Here is a 14,399-nt window from a genome sequence, read left to right as displayed (position 1 = left end):
AAAAGTTAAAATCTTTGGATTTATTTTGGTTACTGAAAACAGGTACTAACATAGGTCTTTGGTAAAAGTAAAGTGGTGTAACACAAACTTGTAGTTAAAAAACGGGAAACCCATATGATCAGATTTAAGGATTTAAAAGGAAAAAAAGGGAGGTACATGCAGTTTATGAACCTGACTTGTCTTCAGCTAAGAGGATCCTCCTTCCTCCTCCTCCACCCTCCCTCCCTCCCTGACAGTGACCCCTGGTCTTTATCTCCCTGCACATCATTGATAAGAGGTAAAGAACAGAAGGGCTAAGAATGCATGGACACAGCCCGCCCTGGTGGCCTCTAACCCTTCTGGGAGAGGCCCAGGTAGGTGCAAGGCAGGTGCCATCCTGGGTGGTTAGCACTTAGTGAGAGAGCATACTTGTATAAATCAGGAGGCCAGCGCCCCACACAGGCGTGAGCATCTGTTGTCAGAAGTAGCACCACGGCGAGGGAAGCTGATCTACCTCTGGGGTCCTGTGCAGGGACAGAAGCTGTATGACCCAGGCAGGACACGGCTGGCAGCAAATCTGACTGTAGTCGCCACTGAGAGCCACTTCTTCCTTCAGATCATGTGCTGGGTGTTCATTACTGAGGCCTAACCTTCCCGCATCAGGGTTTCTTCTCCTCCTCCTGCCTGGGCTGGTGGGCAGGCCACTCTCAGATCTATCTTCCCCGCTCCTCTTTGGGAAGTGGTACCTCAGTGCTGAGCAGAAAGCTCCCACATGCTCAGAGTCTCATCAGGCTTGACCATGAGTGAGGGGCTTGGTGAGATTTCTCCTGGTGGTCCTGAACCAGGAAGGGCCAAGGAGGAGAGAGGTATCGCCTCCAGTCCACCCTCTGTGCTTGACCAGAGCCTGAAGCCAGGCCGACACAGAGATCCAAGGCCAGCATCGCCGTGAACTCACCTGCTGTGCACCCTGAACCATGCTTGCTCCTCCTCTCTGGGCCTGTTCCTCCTTTTTACAGCAGGATGGGAACATAGGCCCACCTTCCTGGGTGCCTGGGTACCCAAAAGGGCACAATTTATGGAAAGAGCCGTGCCAGCCAGCACGTGAAAGGCAGGAGTGGGTCCCCAGCCCCTCCCAGGACCTCCACACCCAACTGTCCAATGGCCAGAACCTGGGGTTTCAGATCTCATTTCCTGGAGCAACAACAGGGCCCTGCACCTGGTTCACCCCTGCCCCAAGTTTAGGGACACCGGAGAAGTGCCAGGCTTTGGCCTCCCTAACTGGATGTGGGCTTTGCTTCTGCCCAGGCCACTTATACTGAGTGCATTTGTGCCCAGCTTCTAGGACACCTGCTCTTTCTCCTTTGCTGACTGTTCTTTTATGAGAGCATTGTCCTCCTGGGTAGCAAATGTGTGAATCCTTTTTCCTCTCAGCTTTTCATATGGTGCTGAGTGTGACCTCACCCCCCACCCCCCATCTTGCTGCTCAGGATCCCTGGAGAGAAATCCCTTCTTGCTCTTCAGATCCGCGGAGGCAGCTGCCCTAGGAAATTTAGGAAAATCAGATGTTACCTGGGAGTTGGCAGCCCTGCCCTTGTTCCCACATCAGTTATCACAGGCTTCCTTCGTGCCGACCTATAGTCAGGGTCTCAGGGTCACCAGACAGGAAGTGTGTAGGGGCCGGCCACTTCATGAGGACAAGGGGTTTTATCTACACCCACTGTCTCCCTCACCAGCATCTGACCCTGTTGTCCTCAATGATGCTTGCTCAGTGGGTGGGATCACTTGAGTGCCTCAACTGCAAGAGGGGAGAGAAGCAAATGCTCTCTGAAACTTTGTGAATCTGACTCATACGTGCCTTTTCTCTCTCCCAGGCGTGTTAAGGGAGGTGGTGGCCAGCCCAGTATGACAGACAGGTGCCCACACTCATGCTCCCCATACCCACTGTTCCAGGAGCAGACATCACTAATCAGTCAGGCACTCAAACTCTGAGCCGACTGCAGCCTGAGTATCCTCCTCAGTATATCCTCTCAGGCTGCCCAACCCAGCTTATAATCCCCACTGTGTTAGAAAGTGCTATTGGATAAGCATCAAACATGAAGAGGAGAGGAGGAGGAGGATGGCAGTAGTGTGTGGTAAGTCCTAATTTTTCTTCTCAAGGAAACAACATGCAAATTGACAAATTTAATAAATCAAATCAATGAATCAAGCATACTTTCCAAAATTATAAAATGTTATAAAATCACCAGAATTAAATAGGGAGAGTTAAAATAGTAACAAGGAAGTATAATTGGGAATAAGAAATAAATGGAGAAAACTTGCTACTCTTTCTATAATACTATTATTGGAAGTGTTCCTATTTGGTTATAGTTCTTTAATAAAAAATATTTTAAAGCTTAAAAAAAAAGGATGCTATAAGGGCAGTCTCCAAACCTGGGTTTAGTCCTGCCCTCTACTTACCAGTGGTATTGATTTGGGAAGTTCCTGTTTCTTTGTTGAGTGTCCATACTCTCTGAGGACAGTGACTCAGGGCTTGTGGCCCCTGCATGGGTTTGTTGTGAGGCAGAAAGGATTTCATGACCTCTGAGGGGCTGTCTAAAAGCAGGGGTGATGATTTCCCCACATGGGCACTATCCATGTTGTAGATGGAGGGAACACCCTCTACATCACCACACAGGAGAGAATCTGCAGGTCCCAGGAAGGGTAGGAGCTGCAGGCTACTTCCTTTTAGAACTTGCAGCTGGGGAGGACCTAAGATTTGGAAATACCTGTTTTTTTCCTGTGTTCTTGTCTCTAAATTTGGTATATGACATTGAATATCAAGTTTCCAAAAGAAGAGAGGAAATGGGTTTCTAACTTCTCTTGAGGACTCTATGAGGTCAGAGGGTATTTTCTAGGTGAGGATTCTGCTCATAAAGGTTGAATAACTTGCCCACAGTCACATAGCCACTAAGTGACTAACCCAGGATGTGAGGCCAGGTGTGCCCTGGCCCCTGTGTACACCACAGGTATGTTAGGATTTGTGATCGCCACCTCCCACACTCCCCTGACACTCCTTTGAACCAATATCCAACCCTCCTCTAGTCCCTGTATGAAGAGCTACCTGGACATAGGTGGCCACAAGGAGGAGGATGTGCCCCTTTGGTGCGGCATGCTCCTAGAGCCTTCTGCACTGAGTAGAGCCCTGTCCCCTGCTTCTCCTGCTGGGAGCATGTTTGGTGGGTGTGGAGGTCTCTGTTTCCAGCTCTCAGCAGTTTTCGAGGGAGAAGAAAGCTACCTCCGTTGGCTTGGGTGTTTGGAGGTATTCTCACAGCCACTGCTGGTCCCCTGCCTGTCTCTCCCTGTTCAACCTGGTAAGTCAGGGCGTTGTGGAGCTGCGGCAGTGGGAGTCCTGAGCAGAGCCAACAGCCCCGACCCCCACTATGGCTCCTATAATTTCATCTTCCTTTTCAGCCAGTCCCCCCAGCTCCAGGGCTGTGCTCTTTGAGGAAGGGTGACTTTGGGCAGCATTACAGGTGTCTCCTTAACACTGAACTGTGGCTGGTACATGCTGTCACCAGCCTACATCCTGGCTCTGGCACCCCAGGGGCCCTGAGCAGCAAGCATTCCCAGGAGGATGCCCTTCTCAGGCTCCCAGGAACCAGTCAGGACCGAGGGATCCTGCTGGCCCTTTTCTTCCCAGGCCTGGGTCCTGTGGGCTAGCGGGTCAGTGCTTACTCATTTAATTGAATTAACAGTGCCAAGTGATTTCCCCTGTGTGGCTGCCTGTCTGTCAGCACTGCACCCGGTGCTGCCTGGCATCCCAGACTCAGGCTGGGACACAAACGGGATGATCCAATGTGGGTCTTTTGTTTCCCAAAGGCCAGTCACTTCTTGGAGCCATTCTCTACCCAGGTTCCCAGATGCCCCTCATGGAAGAAGGCAGGTGGGCAGGCCGCATAGGAGCCGCTGAGGAAATGTCACTGATGTAGGAAGCCAAGAGGTGGTGAGGCTCAGGCAGAGGAGAAGGGAGGGCTCTCGCTTAAGGATTAAAGAATTGGAGACTCCAGACCCTGTTGGCAGAGTTTGCAAAGGATCCTGTGGAAAGGGGATGGGGTTGTGAAGACAGCATAGTGGTTGGGGTCCCCAACACCATTAGCCATGTCATGTGACCTCAGCAACACCACTCACCTCTGAGCACCTGCTTGCTCAGCTGTGGGATGGGGGTGAACTTAGACCGTGTGCTGTCCATAGTTTCAAAGGATGTCCACATCATAGGAGCCCTATAAGGGCAAAGCCGGTGCTCCATGTCTAGGTCTTTTCTCAACCCTTCATAAATATTTGCAAATGGAGCTTGGATTCTCAACGTGTCTGGGCCCAGGTTTGGATTCTTCTAGAAACTTGGGAATGTTACTTACCTCTCTGAGCCTTTCCTTCCCCAAGAAGTAGTAGAGCTGGAAGCTGCTGCCTGGGGCAGTCCTGCCAAGTGAGAGAAGTTTTATGAAGTGCTCTCTGCACAGGGCCCAGCACCCAGCAAGTGCTCAGTGAACATGATTGCTGTGAATCATCGTTGTGCTTCCCAGGCTCACCCCGTCCTCCACCCAGCAGGTTTCTGTTCTTTCCAGGCTTCGTCATGCTCTTATTTCATCCTTCTGATCAGTTGTCTTATGATGTGCCTCTCCAGGGCCTGGGAAACAAGAGGCTTTCTCAGGGACCAGGGAGCAGAGCTGTGTTCTGCAGGGAGGTGCTGAGAGCCCTAGAACAGGCGTAAGGGCAGGAGGGTCAGGCAGGACCTCAGCACACACTCGGCTGTGGGTGTGTTATTCCGGGGACACTTGTTCCCAACTTGCTGAACCTCCACATCCCATTGAGTTACCCCACAGCTAGGGCTGCTCTGATGGGCAGTGTCAGCTGGGCCACTGGAATGCAGCCAGCTATCCCCAGGTTCAGACCTTGCTTTAGGGGCATGGGAATGGGGGTTCGGGCCGCTGGCCTCCTTCAGGGCTAAACATGCTAAATCCGGCCAATGCTTGGAGCCAAGTCAGGCATCCTCAGCCAACAACTGACACCTCATTGGTCCTTGCCTTGGCCATCTTCCTTCTCCTCCCCGCCCCCACCTGTGCCCTCCTTGGCAACCCTTCTTGGTCTCACCTGGCAAGGCCCCACTGGCTTATCACTAAACTCCAGTTTCCTGTACCTGAGGAAAACTTCCCAGTACCCCCTCCATGGAATCTTGGGCTCTGGCTTCTTTATGTGTCTGAGTCTGCTCAGCTGCTATAACAAAATGCCATCAACTAGGGGCTTAAATGACAGGCATTCATTTCTCACAGTGCTAGAGGCTAGGAGTCCCAAGGTCAAGGTGTCAGGATGCTTAGGGTCTGGTAAGAGCCTGTTTCCTGGCTTGGAGACAGCTCCCTTCTCATTGTGTACCCGTATGGCTTTTCTTCACAGCATGCACATGGAGAGATCTCTGTCTTGCTTTTCTTATAAGGATACCAGTGCCATTATGGGCTCCCATCCTCATAGGCTCACCTAAACCTAATCACCTCCAAAGGCCCTTACTCCAGATACCGTCACATTAGGGGTTAGAGCATCAGAATTTTGGGGTAGACACAAACATCAGTCTGTAACAACACACTTCTTCCAGATGGGTCATCCCTGGATGGGCTCTGTCTGGGGGTGGTGGCCAACGTTGCCCAGATGACAGCCGGAGGAAGCTGGCCAGCCTAGTGGAAGACCCCTGGGGAAAGAGGTGCCCCTTGTCAGAAAACCGCAGACACAGGATGTAACCTCACTGGCCTCAGTTTCCTTGTCTGTAGAAATGGGGGTGATGGTACCTTCTCCGCTCAGTCATCATGAAGTGTGGGAGGCCCGACAACAGGGCATCTCAGCACAAGGCCTGTACCCACAGAGGTCTTGGCTTACGGTAACCAATAGCCACCTGTGGAGCACATTTAATCCTCTAAAAAATGCCCCCAGGCAGGTATTTGCATCCCTCCTTACGTTTAAGGAAACTGAGGCCCAGAGAACTGAAGTGGTAGTGTTATCCCTCTGCAAAGAGAAGAGAGAAAGGTGGGCCACAGGCAGTGAAGGTACACAGTGGCTCCAGACACTTCACTCCCTGGTGGGGTGATCTTAGTTTTTCAGGGAGGCAGTGGTGTGCTTTCGAGCAGGTGTTCCCCACCTGATATATGGGGATAGAAGGACTTTCCAAGGGGAGCGCCTTCCTTCCTACCACCACTGCTGTGCCCCAGAGTACACACGAAGACATGCACACAGGGGACACACACTGTGATATCCACAGGAACACACACACACACACAGAGATATGGGGACACATACACATGGACACATAGGTTGGGACACAGAGGCATGAAAACATACAGAAAGACATAATAGGAACAAAGGAATATGACCCACACATGTGGTCACAGACAGGGATATACACACACAGGGGACACACACAGACCTATACATGGGGACACACAAAGCTTCCCCATCCTTCCTTTTGTTTCTGTCCTCCTCCATGATCATCTATCTCTCTTTCCTGAAATGGTGTGGGTGCAGATGGGGGTTTGTTGCTGTTTCTTCACGGGCTTGTTTCAGCAGCAGGATCCTTCCTCAGCGTCTGGCTTGGAGCCAAGCTGATCCCAGGCCCGGGCTGACTGACCTCCATAATCAAAAAGGTAGTGTCTACCCACAGGTCAGGGCCATAGACTGTGCATCAGGATGGGACACCAACTTTAAGAGTCTGTGCCTCAGGTCCACCCCTGGGCCTGGGGAAATATGGATAGAGACAGTATGATGCCCAGCCCCCACTCCCTCACACTCCATCTGACCTGCTGCCCTCCTGTTCCCTGATTGTGGCCTCTCTTCCAGGATCCAGGCTCCTTTTGTGGATCTGTCAGCATTGTAGTTGGGGGCCTGTTTTCTTGGGGCTGGGAGTCCCCTCCTGCCCATTTGCTGGGTGTTTTCCATTCAGGCATGCCGCAAGACCTCAGGGTGGGCTGGGGTTCAGAAGCAAGGCCCTGTGCGTCTTCGGGAGGAAGGGCAACTGTGACATTACTGGGAAAACTCACAGTGAATGAGCCTTACTCTGAAGATAGCCACTGCTGTCCACCACCCGCACTGCAAGAGTCTGGCAGGTGACACGCACGAGTCACATGCTCAGGACAGCCCTTGGAGACACTGGCACAGAGCAGGGCTTGGACTTGGATGCTTTGGGGGTAGTGGGCTGCCACACCTCCCATAAGGTGTCAGGGCACCCTTGGCTTTGGGGCTTCTCATAGAAAGATGAGGGTTTGTACAGGCAAGAGTTTGACTGTCACAGTATCAAAACAGGGTCAGCCCATCAGAGACTCCCAGGGATGCAGTCTGAGTCTGTGGGGCGGCTGCGTGCTCCCCACAGTCAGCTGTATGTCCTCTCAACACAGCAAGGCAAGCTGTGTGGGCTGCCACAAGCACCAGGGTGACCCACAGGGGTCTTGTGGAGGATGAATGTGACACTTCAGCCGAATGTGTGAGCAGCAGGACTTTGCAGGGAGAGAGGGTGGGTCAGCTGGTAGGTAGAGGGAGATCACTGCCAGGATTCTGGGCATTTCGGGACCTGTTGACAGAGGGGAGGAGTCTACTTCTGAGCTGGACGTAGGGGGCCCTCTGCTGGTGGTGGCCAGAAGCTCAGCCCCTTTGTACGGAGAAAGGATCCGTGTTTCCTCACTGAAGTTCCCTTGGTCCCTGCCTCCTGGGCTAGAAAGACCCTCTGCCCTGTCCTGGCTGTGGGGGGCATCTGTCTGCTTATTCCTCTGGGACTTCAGGGTCCCAGGACACATCCCAGACCTGCTCTCTGATTAGGGCCCAGCAGTCAGGTTTGCCCCAGGTCTCCAGCTCTGTGTGGACATTTCTTTTTTTTTTTTTTTTTAAATGTTTTATTTATTTCTAGGAGAGAGAGGAGAGAGAGACAGCGTGAGCAGGGGAGGGTCAGAGAGAGAGGGAGTCACAGACTCTGAAACAGGCTCCAGGCTCTGAGCTGGCAGTCAGCACAGAGCCCGACGCGGGGCTCGAACCCACAAACCGTGAGATCATGACCTAAGCGAAAGTCGAACGCTTAACTGACTAAGCCACCCAGGCGCCCCTGTGTGGACATTTCTCCAGATGCACACACTTTCTTGCTTCCTGTGGGTGTCACCATCAGGTGAGCTCTCTGCCCATGGCAGGCGGGCACAGGGTGAGTGACGATGAGTCACGGCCTTAACACACAGCAGCTTTCCAGCCCTTCCACTTATAGTCTCCCCTTTAAATAACTTGCTTTCTGTCGCCAGGGCCCAGCTGGCCATTGTGAGCCAAGCTGAATGCGACAGTGATGTATGGCCTATGCACCTGGGAGTGTTGGGGCCCAGCCCAGGCTATACTTGCTTCTGGGCAGCCCTGCTGGCTCCAGCTCTCACGGAGAGTCTGGGAGAGTTCAGGAAGTTAGAGGCTCCCTGAGATGACTCTGAGGCTGCAGGTGACAGCAGAGCCACGTGTGTGGGCCTGCCGAGCGCACGGGGTGTTGGAGATGCCTCTTGCTAGGGAGATCCTATGGGCCTTTTCCCAGTCTTGTGTATGTACTTGGTCCTCCAGACCCTTCCCCGGCCATCACAGTGAGGACAGTGAAGACTGGGAGTCACCCTCTCTGGGGGGCCTTCCCTGAAGCCAAGCTGTCTGGGTTGCCTGTAAGAACCTGGTCTCTTCCCTGGGCTTGTGAGACCACTGAAGATTGCTGCTTGCTCACTCACTGTGCTGCCTGGGATGGTGGTCAACCTGTCTGAGGCTCCCATTTCTCACGTGTGAAATAGGCCTGAAGGATCTGCCCAGAGAGTGTTGTGGGGATCACATCCGATGGTCAGGCCATGTGCTTGCACAGCATACCTGGAATGTGTATGGGGAAAGGAAAGGCTCACCGTGTCAGCCTCTCCTGTCTTTGTGTCCTTTGCACGGCACAGCATTGACCCACATGAGGTTCTGGGCACTGTTTTTCAGATGAATTACCAACTTACCTTGGTGTGCCATTCATGGCATTCAGCCACCCCTGGAGCTGTGTGAGCCAGTGGGAGTGTTCTGACCTTTCAGATGAAGCACCCGGGTGCAGAGGCGTGTAGCTTGGTGGCAGGCTAGTGCCTCCCATCCCTTGCTCAGTCTAGGTCCAGTAGGCGCTGGGAAGGTCACTTCAGATTCAGGCTGCCAGATATCCAGGCATCCTATGTGGGCTTCTGCCTGTCCGTGGGCACTGACCTTAGGAAGACTAGAGCATGGAGTCCCATCTGTGGTCCCCCTACTCACTTTCTGCTGCCCTTGAATTAAGCCCAGGGATACCTGGGTGGCTCTGTCAGTTAAGTGTCATGATTTCATGGTTTATGAGTTTGAGCCCCACATCAGGCTCCACACTGGCAGCACTGAGTCTGGGTTTCTTGCTCTTTCCTCTCCCTGCACCTCCCCAACTCGCACCTTCTGTCTCTCTCTCAAAATAAATAAATAAACTTAAAAAAACAAAAAAAAAACAAAAACTAAGCCCAGCCTCAACCATGACCGTCGGGGCTGCCCCCTTGAAGTGTTCTGGGCCCACCTCCTCCCCACTCACCAGGCTGCCCCATCCATGCCTTGAGCACCAAGCTTCTAGTCATGGACCTGCGCTATGATGGTCTCTCTCCAAGAATACCCTTCGCATGGCTGGCCTCTTGCTCGTTCTGGGTCTCCAATTGCTGTCCCGGAGAGGCATGGACTGCCCTGCCCACAGGGGTTTTTCCTGCCATCGTTTTCCCTGCAGGCCTTTGACATAGCTGTAGCGTTCCCCCTTCCCAGCCTCCAAGCCAACGGCTAGTACTCTATCCACTCACCCTCCTCCGCAGGCCAAGCACATTCAAGAAACTTTGCTGAACAAAGAGGAAAGGATAGTGTGTGTGTTTGCTAAGACAGAGGGAGCACTGGAGAGTGGGTGTGAAAGTAAGAGGCTGCGGGTGTGAAGGCCTGCCCCCCTGCTGGCCCACTGCCCTAACTCCAGTCCTCACCGCCCCCGCCCCCCCGCCCCCCCATAGCACCGGCAGCTGCTGAAGGACAGCTTTATGGTGGAGCTGGTGGAGGGGGCCCGCAAGCTGCGCCATGTCTTCCTGTTCACCGACCTGCTCCTCTGCACCAAGCTCAAGAAGCAGAGTGGAGGGTGAGTGACCACATGGCGCCCATCCTGCCGGGTGGGAAGGGTCTTGGAGCTTGGGGGAGAGGGCAGGTTTCACAGATGGAAGAAACCTAGCTTTTGTTTTTTTCTTGTGACATGAGCCTAAAGAGTTGAGTAACTATGTGGCCAAGGTATACTCTTTAAGTTACATTGTTTCCAACTGGCCATGATGCCAGGCTCAGGGTTAAAGGTCATCATTAACAACCTGGAATGGCTTGTTGCCTCCTATAGAAAAAAGGAGATTGGTGTGCCTGGGTGGCTCAGTTGGTTAAGTGTCCAACTTTGGCTCAGGTCATGATCTCAGGGTTTGTGAGGTCGAGCCCCACATCAGGCTCTGTGCTGACAGCTCAGAGCCTAGAGCCTGCTTCAGATTCTGTGTCTCCCTCTCTCTCTGCCTCTCCCCCGCCCGTGCTCTGTCTCATTCTCTCTCTCAAAAATAAACATTAAAAGCCACAAAAGGAGGACCTACCTGACAAAGTACTATTGGGTAACCGTCATGTCATGACCCAGAAAGAGAAAGTGACAGGACAGGGAGCTGCAGGGTCTAGTGCAGACTAGTGGGGCGGGGCTGGTACCACTAGGCCATCGCTGTACTTTGTCTCTCCAGACCTGGTGAGAGCTTCTAAATTGTTTTCAGCCTAGGCTACAGATGCTCCCCCACCACACACACACCCTTCTTCCCAGGATTCAGACCACCCAGGTTGCACCAGCTGGAACGGAGGAAAGAAGGTCACATTGGGAAAGATCAGAGCTAGACTCTCCCTCATTCTGAGCAGATTTAAATCAGTCACCTTCAAAGAGATTCTCAGTTTCTCTTTCCGTCAAGGGAGAGATTTACTCCTGGTGGATCGGTAGCCCCTCAAACTCTACAGTTCTGGGGGTATATGCAGTCCTGTCCTGTCAGTGGATGCCCCGTTGTGCTTCCATGTCAGGGAGCACTAAGCTGCCACTATCAGCCCAGGATAAGGTAGACCAGGCCTAAGTCACACATGCAGATTACCCGTTCTCAGGGGTCACCCCGGCTGGGTCACCAGTGTCTGCCTATGGCCTTATGCCAGCTTGCTGCATGGACCGCAGGCTAGATTTTAAGTTCATGTAAACTGCACAAGCCCCAAACTTGGGGTTTCCTGGCTCTTGAAAACAGCAACATTAGTGAAGGAAAGCAATGTGTTAATGTGCAGTTTCCTCACTCAGCAAAACCCAGCAGTATGACTGCAAATGGTACATCCCGCTTACGGATCTCAGCTTCCAGACAGTGGATGAGTCGGAGGCAGCTCCCAACATCCCCCTGGTGCTGGACGAGGAGTTGGATGCCATGAAGATCAAGATATCCCAGATCAAGAACGATATCCAGAGAGAGAAGGTGAGGCCAGCTGGGAAGGAACAAAGCTGGGCTCTGCAGCTTGAGTGCTGCACAAGTGTTTGACCAACTCTCCAAATCTGAAGCCTTCGGGGATCCCTGTGAGCCCGCCATCCAGCTTGGAGCCATCCAGCACGTGGGGTGGGAGAGGTGTGTGGCTGCCCTAATAGGGAGAGAGTCCCAGGTGGGAGAACCGCCTCTCTGGGTGTTCTGGATCACTCCAGGTCGGCCCCTAATGTTCCTGGAGAGGTTTCAAGACTTGAGGAACAGTGAAGATGGAGCATTCAAGAGTAGGGTTGAGCCCGGCCAGAGCAAGCACCGTGTGGTGGCCACAGACAAAGTAGGTCCCCAGAAGGTTGGGCTTCAGCTCAGGAATGCCCAGCTGAGGTGGGCTCAGCAGGACAGGGGTCTCCTCAACTCTCACCCACCTGCTGGCCTACTACACCACAAACCGAGCAGGCAGAGGGAGGCGCTGGGGGCCGTGCGACTGGGCCGGGTGGGAACAGGTAACACAGGGCCCCCGAAATGGATATGTGATTGTGTGCCCTCTCCCCACAGAGAGCAAACAAGGGCAGTAAGGCCATAGAGAGGCTGAAGAAGAAGCTCTCAGAGCAAGAGTCACTGCTCCTGCTTATGTCCCCCAGCATGGCCTTCAGGGTGCACAACCGCAATGGCAAGGTGAGTGTCCCTACCCCCACTCAGCCAGCCAGGGCCTCCCCCTGCTAGCCCAGGCACACCCTCCTGGCCCCTGGCTCCCGTCTGTCTGGAATCTCACTGTTCTGTGGCCAAGATTCACTGCCTAGCCGTGTGGCAGCTTCGGTTGCTGGCTCCTATGTGGCCTTTACAACACAGCCATGTTCCCATGCCAAGAGAGGCTTGTTCAGTATGGAACACCCAGACCCATGTGTCCCTCTGACTGGTGCCTTGGGTTGGAGCCCCAGATTGACTGACAGCTGGCTCAGCCCCTACAGCTGAAAGGTAACAGGGTCTCCAGGAAGTCCGAATAGGGCAGGGGGTTCACAGATTTGTGCATACCTGTCTCTCCGTACAAGGATTCTGTCCAGAGACCTCGTCAGCCTGAGAAGTACCTTCTCTCCTGAGTCTGGCTCCTGGTGCCATCTGGAGCCCAGGCCTCTCCCTCTGGGGCTGTGGGCATCATACGTAGCTTGTTAGAGTGCAGCTGGGAGAGGCACCTGATGGGCTCTGCGAGAGCCTTGTCTCCGGTCACAGCTCAGGGCTTGTGTGATGGACTCAGGTGGTCAGTCAAAGTGACATTGGCCTCTGCAGATCCCACCTGCTGATCTTCTCTGTGGCTCTAAGCTACAACATGTCATGCCCTGTCTGGAGCAGTCCAGGAAGGGGCCGCTGCCAGAGGCAAAGCTGCCCAGGGCACAGGAGCTGTGGCCTGAAGCCCAGCTGGCAGGAAGGGTGGAGAGTGCCAGAAGCATGAGCCAAGCTGTGAGCACGCTCAGCCACCAGGTTCCAGCCATCCTCTGCCCCCAAGGTGTGTGTGCCTTGGAAGGGTACACTGCAGGACTCTGTGGGTGCCTGGGCTGCAGTGGAGGTAACCGGGGTGTATTCTTCTCACCCCCCAGAGTTACACATTCCTCATCTCATCTGACTACGAGCGTGCTGAGTGGAGAGAGAACATCCGGGAGCAGCAGAAGAAGTGTAAGTGGCATCTGCATGGAGAGACTTGGAACCTCAGGGCTGGATGCTCATCTCCTTCTGTGGTTTCAGACCTTTTCTTTCTTCCTGAGAAGCTGGGCAGTGGCGCTCTTATCCAAGTGAGAGGCTACATGGAGCTCTGATTCAGAAAATAAATTGTTTAGGAGCTCCTGCTAGGGCTCTACCCTCTGTGTCCCCTTTCCAAGGCCTTCCCTGCATCCCCTGTGCATCACTCCCTCCTGCTTTCTGACCTCCCCTGTGAACCCTCCCTTTCCACCACCGCCCCCCATGCCTTCCCCAGATGCCCTACCTACCTCCTGAACCTCCCTACTCTGATGCCTGCCTCCTCTCTGTGGCTCCTCCTGCACTCTTGCCCACCTCCTCCCCAGGCCGTCCCCACCTCCCAGCAGGTGCTGTTGCCAAAGTAGCCCCTGGCTGGACCAGCCTGAACAGCCACACTGCTGGCCCCACTCCCCTATCTGAGGGGCCACCACTTGACCACTCTTAGGATAGGGTGCTTACTCCTCTCTGGGACAGTCCGTTCCCTGGGTGCTTCCCTCTCTTAGCTATTTTTTCCTTCTCCTGAGCTCAGAGCTGCCCCTGGTTCTGTCTGGCAGTCTTTAGGGGTGGGAAGGCAGACTCTGCCACAGGTCCTGTTTCCTTCCACTGCTCCTGAGCTGTATAGTTTGGGATTCCTGAGCCATCTTTGCTGAGAGGTTCCCATGTGCACTCTGTGTGCCCACCGTTCTGAGAGTGCCTGCAGAGAGAGCCAGGCTGAACAACTTGTCCCAGGTGGGCTGGCAGCCCCACATGCCTCAGCCCTGTCCTGAGCTCCCATCGCTCAAACTTATCATCCATTCCTATGCTGAGCCATTCCCCCCGACAGCGCCCCTGCATCCTGGAGGAAAAGGCACTCCTGGCAGGCTCTGGCCAGTGCCTGCTGCCCTGCCCATGCCCATGTCTTGGGTTTCCTTTTATAACCAGGGGATCCCAACTACATATAGCATGTCAGCATCTATTCCCTGCTCAGCACCATTACAGAAATAAGCCCCCTTTCCTCACCTGGTGGGCGTGGGGGCCTCAGCAAAGTGCAAGGCAGGGCTGTTTGGGTGTCTGTGTTGGGATACCCCACAGAAAGATTCTGCAGAGCATCCTCTCACAGTTGCCTGGCCAGCTCCTGTGTTTCTAAGTGTTACGCTAATCACTGTG

At 53.7% G+C, this 14,399-nt stretch overlaps 1 protein-coding gene across 3 annotated transcripts in view; it reads left to right on the top strand.

Moving 5' to 3' along the window:
- BCR (BCR activator of RhoGEF and GTPase) overlaps nt 1-14,399 on the top strand; it is a 120,760-nt gene that overhangs the window by 81,230 nt on the left and 25,131 nt on the right. For all 3 annotated transcript variants that reach the window (XM_077749236.1, XM_077749219.1, XM_077749228.1), the window contains 4 exons: nt 10,026-10,147; nt 11,357-11,525; nt 12,081-12,200; nt 13,118-13,193. In XM_077749236.1, coding sequence (XP_077605362.1) covers nt 10,026-10,147; nt 11,357-11,525; nt 12,081-12,200; nt 13,118-13,193 — 487 coding nt within the window. The remainder of the gene's footprint in view (nt 1-10,025; nt 10,148-11,356; nt 11,526-12,080; nt 12,201-13,117; nt 13,194-14,399) is intronic.

Source organism: Crocuta crocuta, unplaced genomic scaffold (genome assembly GCF_008692635.1).
Source record: "Crocuta crocuta isolate KB4526 unplaced genomic scaffold, BGI_CrCroc_1.0 scaffold1177, whole genome shotgun sequence".
NCBI lineage: Eukaryota > Metazoa > Chordata > Mammalia > Carnivora > Hyaenidae > Crocuta > Crocuta crocuta.
This window is presented reverse-complemented; position numbering and strand designations above follow the sequence as displayed.